Raw genomic sequence first — 20,356 nt, 5'->3', positions numbered from 1 at the left:
CCCAAGGACACCTGTCCCCCATTGTACTTTCTTTCATCCCCTCTTTCTGTTGACATGTAGCCATTCTGCGAATGCAGTCTCTGGCGTTCTCTGAGAAGAGCCGTTCTGTCCTCTAGTGAGGAAGTGAACTTGCAGTCAACTTGGGAAAGCAAAGGACCCATTCCTTTGGCACCCGATTACTGGGCACCTTGCTGTATTCTAGGGTTCCTAACATGAGGAAGGCATGGTGTCTGCTCTCTGAAGCTCACACTCTAGTAGGGGAGACAGACATAGAAGCACACAGTTGTCCTGCTGTTCGATATACATGGTCACAGCTTGCAACCATCTCTGTCTGGGAGAGGCGGGGGAGGCTTATCTGAGCAGAGACAACTGAGCTGCCCATTGAAGGATCAGTAGGAATTCGCTAGATGCATCAGAGTGGAGCACAGAGGGGAGGGGAGGGGAAGTGAACTCACATTTAATGAGCGTGCTGTGTGCCAGGCAGCTCAGTCATCTTATCTTGTTTAATTTTCACCACAGTCCCGTAGGGAGGTATTATTATGACCTTACAGATGAGGAAACTGAGATGTTCAGTGAATTTCCTAAGAGGTTCTTCAAGTGTGGTACGTGGACCTCTGGGGGAATCCCCAGGCCTTTGAGCAGGTCAGCAAGGTTAAAGCTATTTCCACAATAACACTAAGATGCTATTTGCCATTTTCGCTGAGTCCATATTTGTACAACTGGTACAATAGCACTGGAAGGTGAAACTGTTGCTGCCTTAAGACTAATGAGGGCTTTGGCACCAAATTGTACTAGTTGTTGTATTTTTCACCCTCATGTAATTTGAAAAAAAAAAAGCCAGTACTCACAGTTTGGGGGGAAAAAAGCCAGTTTTACTGAAGAATGACCTTGATAAAGCAGTACAAATATTAATTTTATTAATCTTGATCTGGAGTTACACGTTTGTAATATTTTCTGTGTTGAGATGGGAAGTATGCACAGAGCATTCTGCTGCACCCTGGACAATGAAGGTCGTTGCAAGAAAAAGCCCCGTGTGACTGCTTGAGTGGCATGCTGAACTAGGCTTTTTTTTTTTTTTTAATGGAATACCGTTTTTACTTGAAAGAATGACTGACAAACTATGATCGTTCAGACTTGGGCATCTGATAGACGTTTTCTTGAAAATGAGTGAGTGAGCCTGCCACCTTAAAAGTTGACGTTTATCATTTGTTGCCCATCATAAAATTTGAGCTTTCAAACAAAAATTGGAATTTTAGAAAGCTTCTGTCTTCCAGTTTCCCAGTATTTAATGTCTTTTCTGATGAGACTGATGGTGATATTAATGAATGTGATTTTTCAGTATTATACAGTGAAACGTGTCAACATTTGGAAGGTCTGCGTAACTCAGTGAGCAAAAACTTCCCAAATGAGCAATGCAAGATGTTACAGAATCATGTGTGGATAAAAGATTTATTCAAAATGCAAGATAGGACAACAGATTTTAATGTAACAGAGTACAAAATGTTCATCACTCTGCTTTCAGATTTCACACTGCAGCTAACCTTTAGGTTTAAGAAATACTACTTATTGAGGGCTTCCCTAGTGACACAGTGGTTAAGAATCTGCCTGCCAATGCAGGGGACACGAGTTCAAGCCCTGGTTCAGGAAGCTCCCACATGCCACGGAGCAACTAAGACCCCTGCGTCCCAACTACTGAGCCTTTGCTCTAGAGTCCGCGAGCCACAACTACTGAGCCTACGTGCTACAGCTACTGAAGCCCATGCGCCTAGAGCCTGTGCTCCACAACAAGAGAAGCCCCGGCAATGAGAAGACTGCGCACCGCAACGAAGAGTAGCCCCAGCTTGCCGCAACTTGAGAAAGCCCGCACGCAGCTACGAAGACCCAATGCAGCCAAAAATTTAAAAAAAAGAAAAAGAAATAATACTTATTGAGTTTTGGTGCAGTATCAAAGAAGGAGATCCACAATCATCTGAAAATTTATTAATATGCATCTCCAACTATATGTCTGGTTGGGTTTTTTTCACAGATGTCAACTAAAACAAGACATCTCAATGGACTGAATGTAGACAGGATAATGAGACTTCAGGGAGGCATTAAAGAGATTTGCAAAATGTAAACAGTGTCACTTTTCTGTTGCCTTTGTTTTGGAAGTTAGTTATTTTTCACAAAAATATGCCACTTATGTTAACATGTACTGGGCTTATTATTGTTAATGTAATATTAATTACTAAATAAATATTTTTAAATGCCTCAGTTTTAACCTTGAATACAGTAAAAGCTGATAGATACAAGTTACCTTAGTAAAAGCTCCTTAGGGTCCTCGATAAATTTTTTTCTATGGAAGTTTTACTTTTTTTAAAATAAATAAATTTGTTTATTTATTTATTTATTTATTTATTTATTTATTTATTTATTTATTTATGGCTGTGTTGGGTCTCTGTGGCGAGCGGGGGCTACTCTTTGTTGTGGTGCACGGGCTTCTCATTGCGGTGGCTTCTCTTGTTGTGGAGCACAGACTCTAGGCGCATGGGCTCCAGTAGTTCTGGCGCATGGGCTAAGTTGCTCCGCGGCATGTGGGATCTTCCCGGACCAGGGATCGAACCCGTGTCCCTCGCATTGACAGGCGGATTCTTAACCACTGCGCTACCAGCGAAGTCCCCTCAATAATTTTTTTTAAACTTTATTTTATTTATTTATTTCTTTTTGGCTGCATTGGGACTTTGTTGCTGTGCGCGGGCTTTCTCTAGTTGCAGGAAGCGGGGGCTACTCTTCATTGCGGTGCGCGGGCTTTTCATTGCGGTGGCTTCTCTCTGTTGCGGAGCACGGGCTCTAGGCACTTGGGCTTCAGTAGTGTGGCACACGGGCTTAGTTGCTCCGCAGCATGTGGGATCTTCCCGGACCAGGGCTGTAACCGGTGTCCCCTGCACTGGCAGGCAGATTCTTAACCACTGCACCACCAGGGAAGTCCCGCCTCAATAATTTTTAAGAATGACATCCTGTGACCAAAAATTTGAGAACTGCTGCCCCTCGGGTCTCCCAGAAAATAAGTATTCTATGGTGGTCTGTGTCATTCCAAAGTCCACGTGCTTTTCCCACAACAGTGATTTGCAGCAGGCGGTGAGAGGGGTTGGGGGCTCACCCTCTACCACTGGTGGAGGTTTCTCAGGATCTCTGAGGGGGCTCGTGGGGCTGAATCTTTGCCTTAAGTCTACCGATCCTCCCTCAGATGTTTCTTTCTCCTGGATTTTCCTTTGCTCCTTACTCTGTTGTTTCCTTCCTCCAAATCCTTCCCCCTACCTGGCTTGCGTCCTTGACCCACCTCTGCTCCCCGCTTCTCTCCATGCTCTGAACCGGGCCAGGGGGGCTGACCCTACAGAAGGGAAACGGACAATGCTCAGTTTCAGAGGAAGACTCGGGGGTCCTGCGAGATGTTTCCAGAGGCTTGAGGGGCTTTCATGGTCCAGACAGGACTCTGTAAACACTGAGCAGTCCAGGTGAGACCAAAGGCTTCTTACTGCAGGGTCTTGCACATGCGCGGTTGAACAGGTGATCTTTCAGATCCAACCCAAATATAAGTTTTGTGTCTGGCTGAACACTTTTTTAAAAAAATTATTTTTAAAATTTATTTATTTTTATTTATTTATTTTTGGCTGCATTGGGTCTTCGTTGCTGCATGCAGACTTGCTCTAGCTGCGACTGAGTGGGGGCTACTCTTCGTTGCGGTGCGCAGGCTTCTCATCGCAGTGGCTTCTCTTGTTGCGGAGCACGGGCTCTAGGTGCACGGGCTTCAGTAGTTGTGGCTCGCAGGCTCTAGAGCGCAGGCTCAGTAGCTGTGGCGCACAGGCTTAGTTGCTCCAGCATGTGGGATCTTCCCGGAACAGGGCTTGAACCCGTGTCCCCTGCATTGGCAGGCAGATTCTTAACCACTGTGCCGCCAGGGAAGCCCTGGCTGAACACTTTTAATCGTCCATTGAACACAGAATCATTTCTGTTCTGATGCTTAATGGAAGAGCCAGACGTGTTTAGCCCTTTCTGTGCCCCTCATTCACCCCTTCAGCCCAAACTCCAGAGGGAGCGCTCAGCAGTCTGCCGCCTGGGGCACTGTGGCTCTTCCCAGCCATCACAGTGTTAGTTCTTCTTGTTGTCTATCTCAAAGCCCTTCTGCATTCCCTCGGCCCAGCCCTCACGAGCAGGTAGGACAGCCTGCTCCAGATAGATACCTTCAAGGTGAGAGTGAGGTGGATTTTTTTAAAATTGAGGTAAAATTCACAGACCCTAAAAGTCACCATTTTAACCATTTAAAAGTGTACAGTGTAAATGGTTTTTAATATACTCACAATGTTGTACAACCATCATCACTATCTAATTCCATAACAGTTCATCACCCCAAAAAGAAATCTCCATTAAGCGTTCACTTGCCATTCCCATCTCCCTCTAGGGCCCTGGAAACTACTAATCTATTTTCTGTCTCTGAATTTGCCTGTTCTGGACATTTCATATAAATGGAATCATACAATATGTGGAGACAGATTGTTTTAAAGAAAAATGGAATATTTTCTATGAAGATCATTCATTTTGAGAATCAGAAACTTTACAATTTAAAAGCTTTACTGAGAAAGTCAGGAGTAACAATAACGAACTCATTAAGAAGAGTCAGGCTGGGTATTTTCCTTTAAACAGTCCTTCTGATGGGGCTGCTGTTTGTCTGTCCCAGAGCTGAGAGATGTGTGTGATTGGCATTGGGCTTTCATTGCAGACTGGTGGGATTCTCAGGGACTCGTGGGTTTTGTAAGGTTTCCTTTGGCAGGTGAGGTGCAGTGCAGGTCTTGGAACTGGCCCTCACTTGGGGAAGGCGCAGGTTGGGGTACGTCTCTTCACTCCCCCTCTGTGTCTCTCGTAGGGGTGAAGAAGAGAACCAAAGTCATCAAGAACAACGTGAACCCTGTGTGGAATGAGGTATGTGAGCTTCCCACCTTCCCTCCTTTCCTCCCTCTGCTTCCACTGTCTCTGCAGGGACGAGTCAGGGGGCTCAGGCAGAGGCAGCTTTCTCAGAGGTGTTGTCTTGGAGGGGAGGGGCTCTGGTCCGTTGTGCCAACGAAATCCTCCTGGCACCTGGGAAGAGGGGTGGTGGCCTGGCTTGCGGTCTCCCCTGTGCTGTGGGTACGGTGTGGAGAGGAGTGAGGGGTCCCTTGTCTCCGCTTCTTTCAGCTCTGGCCAGCCAGGAGGAGGGTGTCTAGGGCTCTCTTACCTGCTTTTTCTCCCTTACACAGGGCCGTTGTCCTTGCCCAGAACTACCTCCTCCCCACAGCCCTCCCTGATTCATCAGGTCCTCCTCTGGTTCCTGCCCTCTCAACTAGCTTTCTTTCTTTCTTTTTTTTTTTTTCCTTTGGGTTAAATTTAATACACTGTTTCAGAAAAACTGACAATGTTTAGGTAATTTAAACTATAGGAAATAATTGTCTATTTGCAGTAGATCATCTGTGCAAATGATTTACTTAAGGCATGTTGCAATAGCCTTTAACAAGTTTAATCAGTAAATCTATGTTGGCAGATGCTCATTTATTTGCTTACCAACTCAAGCTCTTGCTGGTCAGGGTATTATCTGTGCAGAGATTTGTCATTCTCTAATTGCAAAAGAATTGGCTCCCATCTGCTACATAACTTGCTCTCGTTCGAGACTTAGTCAACCAGCTTTCTTTATATGGCGCCCTGGTGGTCTTTGGAAGCCCTGTCATTGTGTGGATGGGGTTGGGATGCATGGGGTGCCTTTGCTCTGAGGAGGGTCCTGGGGTCTCTGGAGACCAAGGTGGCACTAACGCATGCTGTCACCAGGCGCCGGGCTGCCCCACGAGCACACTGATTTTGGGCCCTGAGGGCCACCTGGAAGTTTTCCCAGCTGTGCTCCTGGTGACTGGTGGAATTGAGTTGGGGAGGGGGTCATGGGGGTCTGGTCTCCTACTCTCTTCCGCTGCCTTCAGCTCTCGTTGTCCCTTCTGAAGCTCTGAGACCCTGCTACTCATGTATTCATTCCTTCACTCATGCATCCTTCCCATCACCAGTAGTGGTCACAGATGCCTGCTCAGTGCCCCAGGGGGACCTGTGGGGACCAGACACAGTCTCTTCTAGGGGTCCATAGGTTAAGACATCTTTTCTCTTTTTCTTCCAGGGCTTTGAGTGGGACCTCAAGGGTGTCCCCCTGGACCAAGGCTCCGAGCTTCATGTGGTGGTCAAAGACCATGAGACGATGGGGAGGAACAGGTGAGGCGGTGAGGGGGACTCTGGCCTGTGGGTGTGTACGGGTAGGGTCGTGGCGGATGTAGACTACAGAATGTGGACTCTGGAGAGCTGGTGTTTGGTGAAGACCTGCCACTCGTGGGCCTGGCCCGGTGGGAGATCTGGGGGAGAGGGCTGGCTGCAGTCTCAGGAACTCAGCTGTGGGTAAATCTGAGAGCTTCCCAAGTGACAGGGAAGGAAGGTGGGCTAGAATCAGATGTGCGTGTGTTTCCCCAGACAGTCTGTGCCCCAGGGAGCAGGGAAGCAAAGGCTCTCTGGGTCCTGCTGCAGCCCTGAGGTGCCTGGCATGGCCCTCTCTCCCTGCCCAGCACAGGCTAGGGAGGGCAGTGGCACATGGCGCGAGGCAGGCCGAGCGATGGCTTCATGGAAGAGGTGGGACTTGAGGTGAGAGTTGTGGTTTAGAAGTTGGAACAGTAATGGCGACCCACATTGACTGCCCACCGTCCTGTGGCAGTGTCTTCTGGTGATATTTCATGTACGTAGTAGGGATGGTTTCCAGGCAGGGGCAATAGTAGGAGCAGAGTTCAGAGTTTTGTGGTGGCAGAAGTAGGCTCTCGAGGCGGGCGATGGGTCCTTCCTCGTGTATGGAGCTCCTGGGCCTTGTGTGTGCTGGTGGCGGGGTGGGCAGGGCCAGCCAGCTTGCAGACGGATGGCCCTGTTGACTGTGGGTAGGGTGACCTGGGAGACACAGCCTGAGAGCGCTCAGTGCTGGAACCTTGAATGTCAGGGCGGGGCTTCAGCCGGTCCCTGCTAGGCCTGACGGGGGTGCAGCTGTGTGAGGGGCCGGCAGGCGTGGGTTCATGCTCTTGGTGCCGTTCGCTGAGGTCTGGACCCGAGGATCGGGCATGGGCTTGCTGTTTTGTGACCTGCTGACAGTAGAGCCTTTGTTTGGGAACTGGGTCAGCTGGTGTCTGGGGCCCGGCTGTGTTTCCCTGGCAGGGCGAGAGTGGGAGAGGGAAGGAGGGAGGATTCAGAGACCTGGGGAAGGCCGACAGGGGTCTCAGCCTCCCAGACATCTGGAAAGTTTGAAATCTTAAAAAGCTTGGAAGAAAAACGCAGCCACCACGGTCTCTCTGTGTCTCTGCTGGCTGTGGGTGCAGCGCGTGATACGTGTGGGGAGGACGGAGGCGCTTCCACTGGGCCCTCCCAAGGTAGGGCTAAAATGTGTGGGTCCAGGGTGTCTTGGGTCCATTTTGTCCAGCCTGGACCTCAGTAGCCCCCACCTGCACAGGGTGCAGGTTCCTGCAGGGGCTGGAACTCATTCACACTGTTACCCCAGCACAGGTATTTCATGGAAAAAAGGCAGCTTCTGACAAGCATGGACAGTGGACCTACAGGTGAGGGAGGAGCAATGCTGGACTCTGGGTGGTCCTGGAAGGCTTCCTGGAGGAGGGCCACACAGACGGACTCGGAGGCCAGTGTTGGCTTTAGAGAGGAGAGGAAGGGAGGTCCTTCCACTGTTTGGGCATGGCGGGCAGCAGGCTAAGGCCTTACATGTGGGATTCAGTCACATGACTTGTGCAGCCCAGTGAGAAGGGAGCAATGGGGCCAGGTTGGGAGGGGGCCTCTGACACCAGGCTGAGGATAATAATAGCAAACCCACAACAGCTGATGTTTACCAAGAGCTTAGCCAAGTGTCTGGCCCTGTGCTGAGTCTTTATATAAAAGATCTTTTTTAATCGTTAGGTGTTACTATTAGACTTGTCATTATTACGGAGGGAAACTGAGGCTCCAGGAGATTAATTTCCTCGAAGGCTACTGATGGCAGAGCTGTGATTGAAGGGCAGGTCTGCAACATGGTCAGAATCACGGAGCCCCTGCACCTCTCAGAGGTTCCCGGAAGCCCCAGGCAGGTGCTGGGCCCTTCTGGAGAGAGCGTAGCAAGGCAAAGGCATGCAGAGGAAACGCATGTTTCACTTTCATGATCACATTCAGTACTTTTCAGGCCCTGTGGGGAGATTTCTAAGACCATGAAGGCAGCAGGGGATGAGAACATATTTTTGATCAATTCAAGGGCCAGGCTAGACATCGGGGTGATAGCAGGCCAGTGCCACACATGGGCCGGCCTGGCTCCGTGGGTTGGAGATCACAGCAGGGGCAGGCTGTCTCGCACATTGGAGCCCTCTCGTTGGCCCCTGTAGGTGTCCTCTGGCTCCTGGGGGCAAGTCAGTTCCCTGAACACCAGTTTCCCACATGACCAGGTAGGTCACTTGAGAGGCCAGTGTGCTGGAAATCAGTTCCTCACACAGCAATTTGCAGAAGAACTAATTCACAAAGCTTCCTGATTCACCAGAAACTTCTTTCTGATAACAACTTGAATGTAACTTTTGAGTTTTTCAAAAATTTATCTCAATTTTGCATTTCTAGCGATTAAAAATTAAATTTTAATTCAACTAAATTTAAACTTACATTCACAAACGTCTGAAGAATTTCAGAAATAATAGAATTTTAGCTTTGCTATCGGAGCCTCGGAGCCAGTGGGGTATGCAGGCTGGAGAGCAGTTTGCTTGGATGGAAGATGCATGAGGGGAAACCCACTGGAGCAGCGGGAGGGAGGCAGGTACCCACAGGGTGCTTCTGTAAGGCCCTCATGGTTAGAGTGCACAGTACGTTCATGCTGCTCATGAAATGTGAGAAAAGAATCCCAGTTAAGGGCTTCCCTGGTGGTGCAGTGGTTGAGAGTCCGCCTGCCGATGCAGGGGACACGGGTTCATGACCTGGTCCGGGAAGATCCCACATGCCGCGGAGCGGCTGGGCCCGTGAGCCATGGCCACTGAGCCTGCGCATCCGGAGCCTGTGCTCCGCAACGGGAGAGGCCACAACAGTGAGAGGCCCGCGTACCACACACACACAAAAAAACCAGTTAATTAAAAGTATTAAAAAGTCTAACGCTGTAAAAATAAGAAGCATTTCCAGGAAGTGGAAAGAGCAACCATGTGATATTTTACGTTCTAAAAGAGAAAAGGGAAAAAAAATCAGTCAATTCAATACAATGAACGTTTTACATAGAACACCTACTCACTACCCTCAAGTTGGCAGTGTCTGGTCAGGAAGCAAATAGGGAGACAACAGGTGTGACGGTGACCGCTGCCATCTGACTGCCCTCAGTTTCAGTGAAATCCACAGGGTCGTCATGCAGCAGTTCCTTCCTTCCTGGCAGTCCTGGGTGGGCTGTGAGCCCACCTAGGGTCCTCCTGGGTCTTCTTCCGAGCGAGGTGCAGCACAGCCCTCCACAGTCTCCCTCTGTCTCCTCCTCTCTGTCTTCTGAACCTCCATCCTCTGCCTCCACCTGTTTCTAGGGTCCCCTCAATGCCTCACTCATTCTTTACCGCCCCTCACTCACACCTCTGTCTCCACAGGTCTGTGGTTTTGCTCCTTTTCCTTCCTGGCCCCTCTCCGTTTATTCCTTCTGTCATCTGACTCTCCCCCACTTCCACTCTCTTCTCTTTCCCCAGGGCTTCTGGGATTTTTGATGTTTCTGTGTTTCCCCGACGACCGTTGGCAGTTTTGGGTGAACTCATTATGCCAGCCTGGTCTGTTGGCCTGGAGTGGGGTCTCGGAATCTCTCAGGAGGGGAAACTCAGGCTGGATACTGTCTCTGGGCCATTCTGCACCCCACCCATCCTGAAGCAACTGCAGGCGTGGATCAACTCCATGTCTATAAAATCAGGTTTCAAATGCACATAAGAGGAAACTTCACTCCTCTGGATGGGAGACACTCGTGCAAACCCAGCTAGGCTGGGTCCTGGACTCAGTTGAGTGTCCCAGGCTGCACTCAACAACTTCCTGTTTACTCTTCCTGTTTACTCCTGTTTACTCCTTCTGGGCTTCTCAGAAGGACGCTGGAGGGGAAGCTGACCCTGATCCCTGACCAGCTAAGTTTGACCCCTGGGATGTTCAGCTGAGAAATTCCCAATCCAGGCTATGAGACGCAAGAGCATCATCGGCAGCTTTGACATAACATGCCAGTGCCTGGCCCCGCCTGCAAGTTCTCACTTAATTGATTGAGAGCGGGGCCTGTGCACCATTACGAACTCCCAGGTGTTAGGGAGTGAGAACCCGTCGTCTGCACTCCAGACCAGTGCTGCCCGGTAGAACTTTCTGAGATGATGGAACCATTCCGTGTTGGCTAGTGTAACTGAGGAACTGAATCTTAAATTTTATTTAATTTTAATTAATTTAAATTTGAATAGCTCATGTGCGTGCACAGTGGTGGCTTACTGTGTTGGACAGCGCAGCTCTAGATTTTTAGAACAGTGCTCCAACCCTGGGTGCATCTTAGAACGGCCTGGGAGCTTTACAATAGATCAGTGTCTAGGCACAAACTGATGAAAGGAGAAGCTGGAGTCGGGCGCAGGCAGCAGCACTTCCTGAAACTGCCCAGGGGAGACCAGTGTGCACCAGGGCATGAGAGCAATGCTGGCACTTCTGCAAGGAATGGCTCTCAATTTTTTCATGGATTAACTGAGAAATAAATATAATTCTTACCATAGTTTCTGGATGTGGTTATAGGTAGAAATGATTACCATGCAATAATTGTGGGCAAAACGGCACATGGTAAAATTGTTAAGGAAATGAAAAACTGACTGAAGAATCCTGTTGGTAACTGTAAACACTGACCTGAGAGAATCAGACTTAATAGAACTAATTCCACAAAAGAAAACTCAAGAGTGGAAGAGAGCTATATTTGATAAAGCTTGATATGAATCGAAAAATGAAAAACAAACAAACAAAACCCCCCCCCCAAGAAAACTTTGCACCATACCTGTGTTGGGAAATTTAAACAGAAAATAATTGTTACTAATGACAATAATTGTGGTAAAATAAAAATGAAGATTAAAAAAAGAAAGGAGTTTAATTACACTTGTATAGAAAATATCTCAACAAATTAAATGGGCTTAATTTAATTTGTTCTGAAAAATGACTTTCCAGTAGAAATTAATTAATGTAGGTGTATTTTTTTTTTAATTTAAATGTTTGGTAAATGTAAATATGGGAGCAAAAGTCTCCATGGGGTCAAAATGTCCATCTGTCAAACACTAGGGTTACGGAATTCCCTGGCCATCCAGTGGTTAGGACTCTGCGCTTTCACTGCCGAGGGCCCGGTTTGATCCCAGGTCGGGGAACTAAGATCCTACAAGCCTAACGGCCCAGCCAAAAAAACCCCCAAAAAACGAAGCAAAAAAACCACCAGGGTTAAAATGATACTCACCTTGACCACCATAGTTCACTGGCCCCAGGCCTAGCCAGGCCCAGGTTAGGGTGGCCAGATTCAATAGAGAAACATACAGGACACTCAGTTAAGTTTGAATGTCCCAAATGTTGCATGAGACACTTATATTAGGAGATTACCCATTGTTTATCTGAAAGGTAAACTTAACAGGGAATCCTGTACTCGATCTGGCAACTCTATTCCAGGGTGGCTGTCCCCCCGCCCCCGCTTCAATCAAGAAGTACAGAAGGAGACCCAGATTCACACCAAGAATCGGCTAGAAGGCACACTACTGCCTTTAAAGAAGCGTTCCCTTAGGCTCTCACAATAGCATTTTCTTTAGAAGAGTGTGATTCACTCCCAACCTTTCAGCAACCCGGTGACTCTATAAAGTGGGGCCTTGAGGGCTCTCTCAGCCGCACACAGAGCCTTGCCTGCCTTCACCTGCCCTGCGATCTGGGTTGTCAGTATGGTGTCGGCCACTGACGGGGGCCCCGGAGGCAGCTTGGGTACCTTCCTGGGCACCGCTGCTCCGTGTCCTTCCTCCTCAGCTGCTCCTCCTCTCACCCCGACGTCGGCCCCGTGAGCTCGTCACGGAATGAGCTGGAGTGAATATGGACTTTGGGAAGAGCTAGGGTCCAGACTCAACAGCCCTGTGGCCTTGGGCAGGTCCTCAGCTCAGCTCCCTGAGCCTGTTTCCTCCTCCTGCTTAGGGAGTATTAAATCAAGTGCAAAAGCACATCTCAGGGACCTGCCACAGAGGGCTGCTCCCTAAATGGCAGTTCCCTTCGGCACATCCCCTTTTCCGTAGCTCCCCTGTGCTGCCCTCCAGCTGCCCCAGTTGCTTGAGTCCCACTGACCCCAGCCCTTTCCCATCAAAGGCTGCTCTCAGCCAGCTGTGGTTTGAAAACGGACTCACTCATTCATAATGAAGTGTTGGTGGCAGCCTGTGGCCTAACGTTTTGCTCCTTCTCTTAGGAATGTAGGCGATGGTGCTTTATTTCCCAGACTCCGCTTAGACCAAAAACAAAAGCGCTAACGGTGAGCCTTCCGGCACCGCGATAGGCTGTGAGGAGATGTTTTGGGAACGGTGGGTCTTCCTGATGTAGGTGACCATCTCCTGTAGGGCTGTTGCTGACCCTGGCGTAGGTCTTGGTGCCCCCAGGGTGCAGGTAGGGGTTGTCCTGGTGTCTCCGGGGACAACGGGCTTAATCTATTGAGGGAAAGCAGGGGTTGCTAGGAAGGAGCTGAACACGAGTCTGTCACGTGCAAGAATGTAAGGAATGTCGGGGCGCAGATCTGGCCAGTGCGTGCCTTTGACTCACACCTGGAATGAGTTGATGTGGTCAAGGGGTTCCATCCTGGCAGGGGCAGGTGGTCTTGGCCCCCCAGGTTGTCTACATAGCTGAGCAGGGCAGGGGTGGTGGCTGGCATGAGAGTGAAGGTCAAAGGCTACTCTCGGGAGCCCCACTTTCAGTGGATCTCATCCTGGCACTGCCTTGACCTGGACCTTTCTGAAAGGCAATCACAGTACCTACAGTGCAGAGTTGTTGTATAATGCGTACGTGTCAAACGCCTACCCTGTGCTTGGCACATTGAAGGTGTCCGGTACATGGGGACTGTTGGTTGTAGCAGGATCCGTACAGATGCACATACAGAAACCACACCAGTATGTGAACATTACAGCAAGTGCATGCCCCGTCTGGACACGTGCTGTACCTGAATATGAACACATTCTTTTTTATTTCAAAAAAACCCCACAAGAGTATAAAAATTATAAATATTTTTATAAGCAGAAGTAAGCGCCAGGATTTCCCTGGTGGGCCATTGGTTAAGACTCTGTGCTTCCACTGCAGGGGCCGTGGGTTCGATCCCTGGTTGGGGAACTAAGATCCCGCATGCCACGTGGCACAGCCAAAAAAAATAAAGTAAAATAATAAGCGTAAGTCAGTAAGCTCCATTTTTAAAAGTTTATAAAGGAAAAAATGCATGTTCTCCAATCCGCTCCTTCCCTTCCCTCCAGTGGTGTCCACTGTTGACCGTATATAGCTTCCTCAACTTTCCCTAAGTATCTGCAAGCATCTGTTTATATACAAGTGTATTCATTTACTTACACAAAAATGAGTCACGCCATGTATATTGGTCCCCATGTGGCTTTTTGTCATTTTATCACTAACCGTTTTCCCAGGTCAGTGGATATCGGTCAACCCCATTTTCAGTAGTTGTGTTGTATTCCACGGTGTGAGTGCACCATAATTTATCCCACTGTAACCGTATTGACTGGTATTTAGTTTCTTTCTAGTTTCTTTCCTGGCCTGCCACTGAACATCTTTATCCAAATGTTTTTATGTTCTTATACTATTTTTCCTTTAGGATAGGTCCTTAGAAATGGGATAACATTTTCATCAATTCTGCCAAATTGCTTTTCAGAAAAGGTGTCCTGAGTTACGTCTACCGACAGTGTAAAAAAAGTGCCCGTCAACGTTTTATTTTTGCTAGTGCCATGGGGGAAAATAGGTATCTTATAATTTGTGTTTCCTTAATTGCTTGTAAAGTTGAGCATCTTTCCATGTGTTTATTGCCCATTTGTATTTCTTATTCTGTCAGTTGCCTATCTTAATACTTTGAGGTGCTTGTTTTATTCTAACTAATTCATGGTAGTTTGTACGTTTGGGATCTTGTTAGGAATATTGACCCTCGGTCTGTTTTAAGTGTGGATGGTATTTTCTCTCTGCTTGTCGTCTATTGGTTGCTTTGTCCTGGTGTCATTCTTACACAGGAATGGATGTTCACCTTTGGGTATTTGTATGCCTGTGCACATAGACATTTAAAAAGGCAGAGAGGCAGTTTGCTGTTGTTAGAAGTTGGGGAAAGTAGGCCTATGTTCAGCCTCCAGGTTTCAGCAAGCCAGTGAGCAAGCCTCCGGAATCCTTGGGAGGCACTTTTGAGGCAGGAATACTTACAGTTCACCATCCCATTGTTCTCAGCATCCTCGGAAGCATTGACCATATCCTTATTTTCCAAGGATTTTTATAACTATATTTTGTCCTGGATTCTATCCAGGACATCCCTGTGTTTCGGAATTGTTTTTCTTTCTCTGGATTGAAGTGGAAAACTATTTAGAGTTACCCTTGGGCAGCCCCTGGAGGATCAGATACTGGCAGGAAGTCTGCCAGAGGCCAGGCGGGCTGGGGTTTGTGTGTGTGTGTTATGTCCGGCTGTTCTCATTTCCTGCCCCTCACGGCCAGGCATGCATGGCTGAAGGGGCCGCAGCTCATGGTGTCTCCTCACCGGTGTCCTTAAACTTCCCCTGAGTGTGTGTGTGTGTGTGTGTGTGTGTGTGTCCTGCCAGGTCAGGGGCTATCTGATTTTCCTGTTGTGCTGACTCACTGAATCTAATGAGGAAGGTGAGGCTGAGTCAGCGATGAATGGGTTTGAGTTGTAATACATATATTTTTAGTTGACTTGTCTTTTTCTTAGTTTAAAAGATAAAGAATGAGAAACAGACACATGGAGACCTTTCTAGAGCCTTTTTTGGGAAATAATTTCAAACTCATAGGAAAGTTTCAAAAAGAACATCCACACACTTTACTTAGACTCATTTATTGTTAATGTTCTATTCCATTTGGTTTATAATATTCTCTCTCTCTCTCACTCTCTCCTCTCCCTCCGTCCTCCCTTTTTCTCTCTCTCCCATTTGAGGGTAAGTTATACTCATCATGGCCCTTTATCCTTAGATACTTCTGTGTATATTTCCAAAGAGCAGGGATTTTTTTTACATAATCACAGTAAGTTACCAACTTCAGTTAAATTTAACATGGTTGCCTACTTTAATCTACTGTTTGTATTTTGATCCTATCCATTGACCAAGTTATGTCTTTTATAGCATTTCCCCCTCCCTTTCCCCCAGTATAGATACCCATATTGAATTTTGTCATCATATTTCCATAGCCTCCTTTACTTTGGGACATTTCCACAGTTATGACAATTTACATTTTTGAATAATACAATACCCCAATGAAAAAAATAGAATATTCCTCACTTTGGGTTTGTCTGATGTCTTTCTCATGATTATATTCATGATCAGATTCGGTTACTGACTCCTGGCTGGAGTCCATCATAGGTGCGTTGTGTTTATCTCAGGATCTGGAGGTGCATGGTGTCCCTCGTTGGTGACATTCATTTCAATCACCCGTCAAGGTGTTGTCTGATTTTTCCATTGTGTCTTTACTGTTCTTTTTTTCCTCCTTGACGTGTGTTAAGAGACACTTTAAGACCCTGCCAATATCCTGCTCATCAAAATGTCCCCCTAGATTTAGCATCCACAGGTGACTCTTGCTTGACTGATTCAGTCTTTACCATGAAGGCTGGGAACTGGTTTTCCATTGCCAGCAGTCCCTTCACATTTACCAGTCTGGGCTGTGTAAGCCTTTCCTGCAGGAGGCCCTAGTGATGGTGCTTGTCTAACCCCACTGCTGTCATGCCTGGACCCTACCCTGTGCCTGCACTGGCCATCGGCCACCCACACTCTCACTGGAGCCTCCCCCCTTGGCAGGTATGTCATCCAGAGTTGAAAGACCTGTGGGAGTCTCCTCCATCCTTCAAGGACAGAGCTAGATCAGGAAGAAGCCTGTTCAGGGCCTGGATCATAATGTTAGAAAGTCCTTCCTTCTGTTGAGCCACAGTCTCTCTCCCTGAGATTTTGAGGGTCTCATTTCTATTCTACCACCAGGAGTGACCAAAAGTAAATCTTACCTCTTACATATATTATGACAGTCATGATCTAATGGGTCCCTCACTTCAATCTGGTGGGGTAGTATGTGCAGAGGACAGGAAGGTGGTGAGTGGGGTAACATTTACCAAGCACTGTCTGTGTCCCAGACACAGTTGGGGGTGTTAGGAATGTGAACTTGGATTTTACAAGAACCCTCTGAAGTGTGCACTATTCCTGTGAAGCTCCAACAGTGCAGGGGTGGTTGTCCATTTTGTGTAACCAGTATCCCCAATACCTACAATAATTAGGTGCTCCCTACATATTTGTCAAATGAATAAATGACCTTTACAGATGAGAAAACAGGCCTCAGAAAGGTTATGTAACTTGTCCTCAGCCACAGAGCTGTCGCATGGCAGAGCTGAGGTTCCAGCCCAAGTAGGATGACTCGAGAGCTCTTTTTCTTCAGCATTCTATGATAAAATTTATTTTTGGAAGATAGTTGAGAGGAAGAATGTTTTCAAAGTGTTGCTATAGGTTGAAAGGTATAGTTTAGAAATGTTGGCACTGACTCAACATGTGAAGACCATGGTTGGCGTGTGTGACACCCAGGGTCTACCACCTGGGGTGTCCCATGAACCAAACAGGGCAAGAACTGTGTCCTGCCAGCCTTCCTGGGCCACCTTCCTTCCGGGTGTCTGGGGAGAGGGCTTGTCTTACATTCACTTACTGGTCAGTGTCAGTGTGAGCTGCACCCACTTCTCCCATGTAACTTCTCCCTAACACAGCTCCGAGCACCTGGGGATGTTGTCTTCCCTGGTCTGCTGCACCTCGGCTGCCTCACCTGTTCATTCTTCAGCTCATGGCACCATGGCATATGGGAAGGCCTGGGGTAACGGATGGAGGGTCTGCCACCCCCTGCAGGTGTGGAGGCCACTTTCAGTGGAAGAGCGTCTCTCTTAGGTCCTTCAGCTATCCCTGCCACAGGCATGGCTGCCTCTCCCTGACTAGCTGGTTTCTCCTGGGGTCTCAGCCAGCTGCCCTGTTGCCAGACCTGTTCCGCACACTCGACCCTTCCCTTCCTTCTTCTCCTCAGGGCCCAGACTTCAAGGCCACCCTCTGAAAGCTCCAAATGCATAGTGTAGACTACTAGACCTCACAACCTCCTCTTCATAGGAGAGTGTAGCCCATCTACAGGGTGCGATTACTGAGCTCTTTAAAATGACCGTTCACCCCTGATCTCCCCAACAAAGAACTAGCAGGCTTGTGTTTTAAAATGTAGGTTTTGTTATTATTCAGGTATGGTAAGCCAACAAATCAGGAGATGATTACCATTGAAAGGATAGTTTGTTACAGTTCCTCAGAGGAGGGGGCATGCTGCACCATGGGGGCCACATGGGGAAGCACCAGGGTCAGTCAGGAGGCAGGGGGAGGGATGGGAAAGCATGGGCAAGAGCCTTTACTGTGGTTTCCTCAGAAAAGAACAGGCAAGGCAGGGTAAGCGGGTTTAGGATCGGCTAGTTTGAATAATTTCAGCAGGCTCTGGAGGGCAGGGGCTATGTGAAGCTATGTGGCACCTGGCCCTGGGGTTTTCAGTGCAGGGGAACTTTGGCTGAGTGTGAGTGCTCAATAGAGAAGGGGGTGGGGGTGTGGGCTCTGGCTTGGTGGGTCTGCATATGAAAGGTGCAGTTGCAGGTGAGTCCTTTATATCTCTAGGAATTGACTAGTCCTGGGAGGGGCAGCCCCTCCAAAGTGAGCAAAGCCCCAGATATCAAAACATCAAAATATTGAAAATAAAAAGGCATGATTAATACAGCTTGGAATTAGATGTTTTTAAAAAGGTTGAACCAGATCAGATTTATAGCCTGGGCTCTCTTTTCCATGGATGAAGCAAAGGGTCTTTTTGTGTCTTTCATGATGTGCTCATGGGGCTCTGAGGTGTGCTACTGGTCCAGGATGGGGTCTAAGGCAAGGCTCTCGGAGTCTGGCTCTGTCTGTTATTTGTGTGAAATCAGACAAGTCAAATGCCTTTCCGAGTCCCAATCTCCTCATCTGTAAGGTGGATTGAACTAATACCAGTACCTACCCCACAGGGCTAGCGTCAGTTTAACCGCTGTGGCAGTTTAACCGCTGAGTGTATATCAGACACTCTATACATGTAGAGTGTCTGATATACACTCAGTCAGGAGGCAGGTAGCTCTTAGTAGAATGTAAGTTCCATGAGGGCAGGCTCGGTGTTTTGTCTGATAGGCAAAATAAGTATTTGTTGAATTAATAAATTATAAAATTTAAAAAGAGTTTTTATGCTTTGTTTTCAAATTTAATTTTTGAGTTAGTAAAAAAACTTAAGGAGTTATAAAAGCAGACTCTATTTTAAAAAATGCAGCAAAAGTTCTCCCTTTGTTTCCCCATCTGCACAATTCTCATCTTTCTCCCATAGGTAACCATTGTTCTTTGTTTCTTCTGTTATCACTCATATTATTGATTAATCACCAGTATAAATTCTGACTTTCCTCTTTTTTACATAATAGGTAGTATATTTATTTATTAAAATAGATTTTTTTTGTATTGTGGTAAAATACACATAACAATTACCATCTTAACCATTTTTAAGTGTATATAGTTTAGTGGCATTAAATACATTTGCATTGTTTTATAACCATCACTACCATTCATCCCTGTAACTCTTTTCATCTGTAAAACTGAAGCTCTATACCTATTAAACAATAACTCCCCATTGTCCCCTCCCTCCAGCCTCTGGCAAACACCATTACACTTTCTATCTATCTGACCACTCTAAGTAATAGGTAGCATATTATACACACTTTTTTGAACATTGTTTTTTTACTTAACAATGCATCTTTAAAAAAAACAATCAATATTTTAAAAATTGAAGTATAGTTGATTTACAATGTTGTGTTAATTTCTGCTGTACAGCAAAGTGATTCAGTTATACATATATACATTCTCTTTTTTTCAATATTCTTTTCCATTATGGTTTATCACAGGATATTGAATATAGTTCTCTGTGCTATACAGTAGGACCTTGTTGTTTATCCATTCTATATATAAAAGCTTACATCTGCTAACCCCAACCTCCCACTCTACCCATCCCCCAACCCCCTCTGCCTTGGCAACCACCAGTCTATTCTCTATGTCCCTGATTCTGTTTCTGTTTCATAGATAGATTCATTTGTGTCATAGTTTAGATTCCGCAGTAAGTGGTATCATATGGTATTTGTCTTTCTCTTTCTGACTTACTTCACTTAGTATGATAATCTCTAGTTTCATCCATGTGGCTGCAGATGGCATTATGTCGTTCTTTTTTATGACTGAGTAGTATTCCATTGTATACATGTACCAAATCTTCTTTATCCATTCATCTGTTGATGGACATTTAGGTTGTTTCCATGTCTTGGTTATTGTGAATAGTGCTGCTATGAACATAGGAATGCATGTATCTTTTTGAAATACAGTTTTGTCTGGATATATGCCCAGGAGTGGGATTGCTGGATCATATGGTAATTCTATTTTTAGTTTTCTGAGGAACCTCCATACTGTTTTCCACAAATTACATTCTGTAATCCACCAAATTACATTCCCACCAACAGTAGAGGAGGGGTCCCTTTTCTGCATACCCTCTCCAGAATTTGTTACTTGTAGACTTTTTAATGATGGCCATTCTGACCAGTGTGAGGTGGTACCTCATTGTAGTTTTGATTTGCATTTCTCTAATAATTAGCAATGTTGAGCAGCTTTTCATGTGCCCATTGGCCATTTGTATGTCTTCTTTGGAGAAATGTCTATTTAGGTCTTCTGCCCATTTTTCAATTAGTTTTTTTGTTGTTGAGATGTATGAGCTGTTTGTACATTTTGGAAATGACCTTTTCGGTCACATCATTTGCAAATATTTTCTCCTATTCTGTAGGTTGTCTTTTCATTTTGTTTGTGGTTTCCTTTGCTGGGGAAAAGCTTGTGAGTTTGATTAGGTCCATTTGTTTATTTTTGTTTTTATTTCTATTGCCTTGGGAGACTGACCTAAGAAAACATTGGTACGGTTTATGTCAGAGAAAATTTTGCATGATCTCTTGTAGTTTTATGGTGTCATGTCTTATGTTTAAGTCTTTAAGCCACTTTGA

General features: G+C 46.6%; 1 protein-coding gene across 29 annotated transcripts in view; it reads left to right on the top strand.

Moving 5' to 3' along the window:
- DYSF (dysferlin) overlaps window positions 1-20,356 on the top strand; it is a 222,709-nt gene that overhangs the window by 19,466 nt on the left and 182,887 nt on the right. For all 29 annotated transcript variants that reach the window (XM_060168906.1, XM_060168916.1, XM_060168912.1 and 26 more), the window contains exons 2-3: window positions 4,901-4,956; window positions 6,167-6,258. In XM_060168906.1, coding sequence (XP_060024889.1) covers window positions 4,901-4,956; window positions 6,167-6,258 — 148 coding nt within the window. The remainder of the gene's footprint in view (window positions 1-4,900; window positions 4,957-6,166; window positions 6,259-20,356) is intronic.

The sequence above is a fragment of the Lagenorhynchus albirostris genome, chromosome 13, assembly GCF_949774975.1.
Source record: "Lagenorhynchus albirostris chromosome 13, mLagAlb1.1, whole genome shotgun sequence".
NCBI classification, from domain to species: domain Eukaryota; kingdom Metazoa; phylum Chordata; class Mammalia; order Artiodactyla; family Delphinidae; genus Lagenorhynchus; species Lagenorhynchus albirostris.
This window is presented reverse-complemented; position numbering and strand designations above follow the sequence as displayed.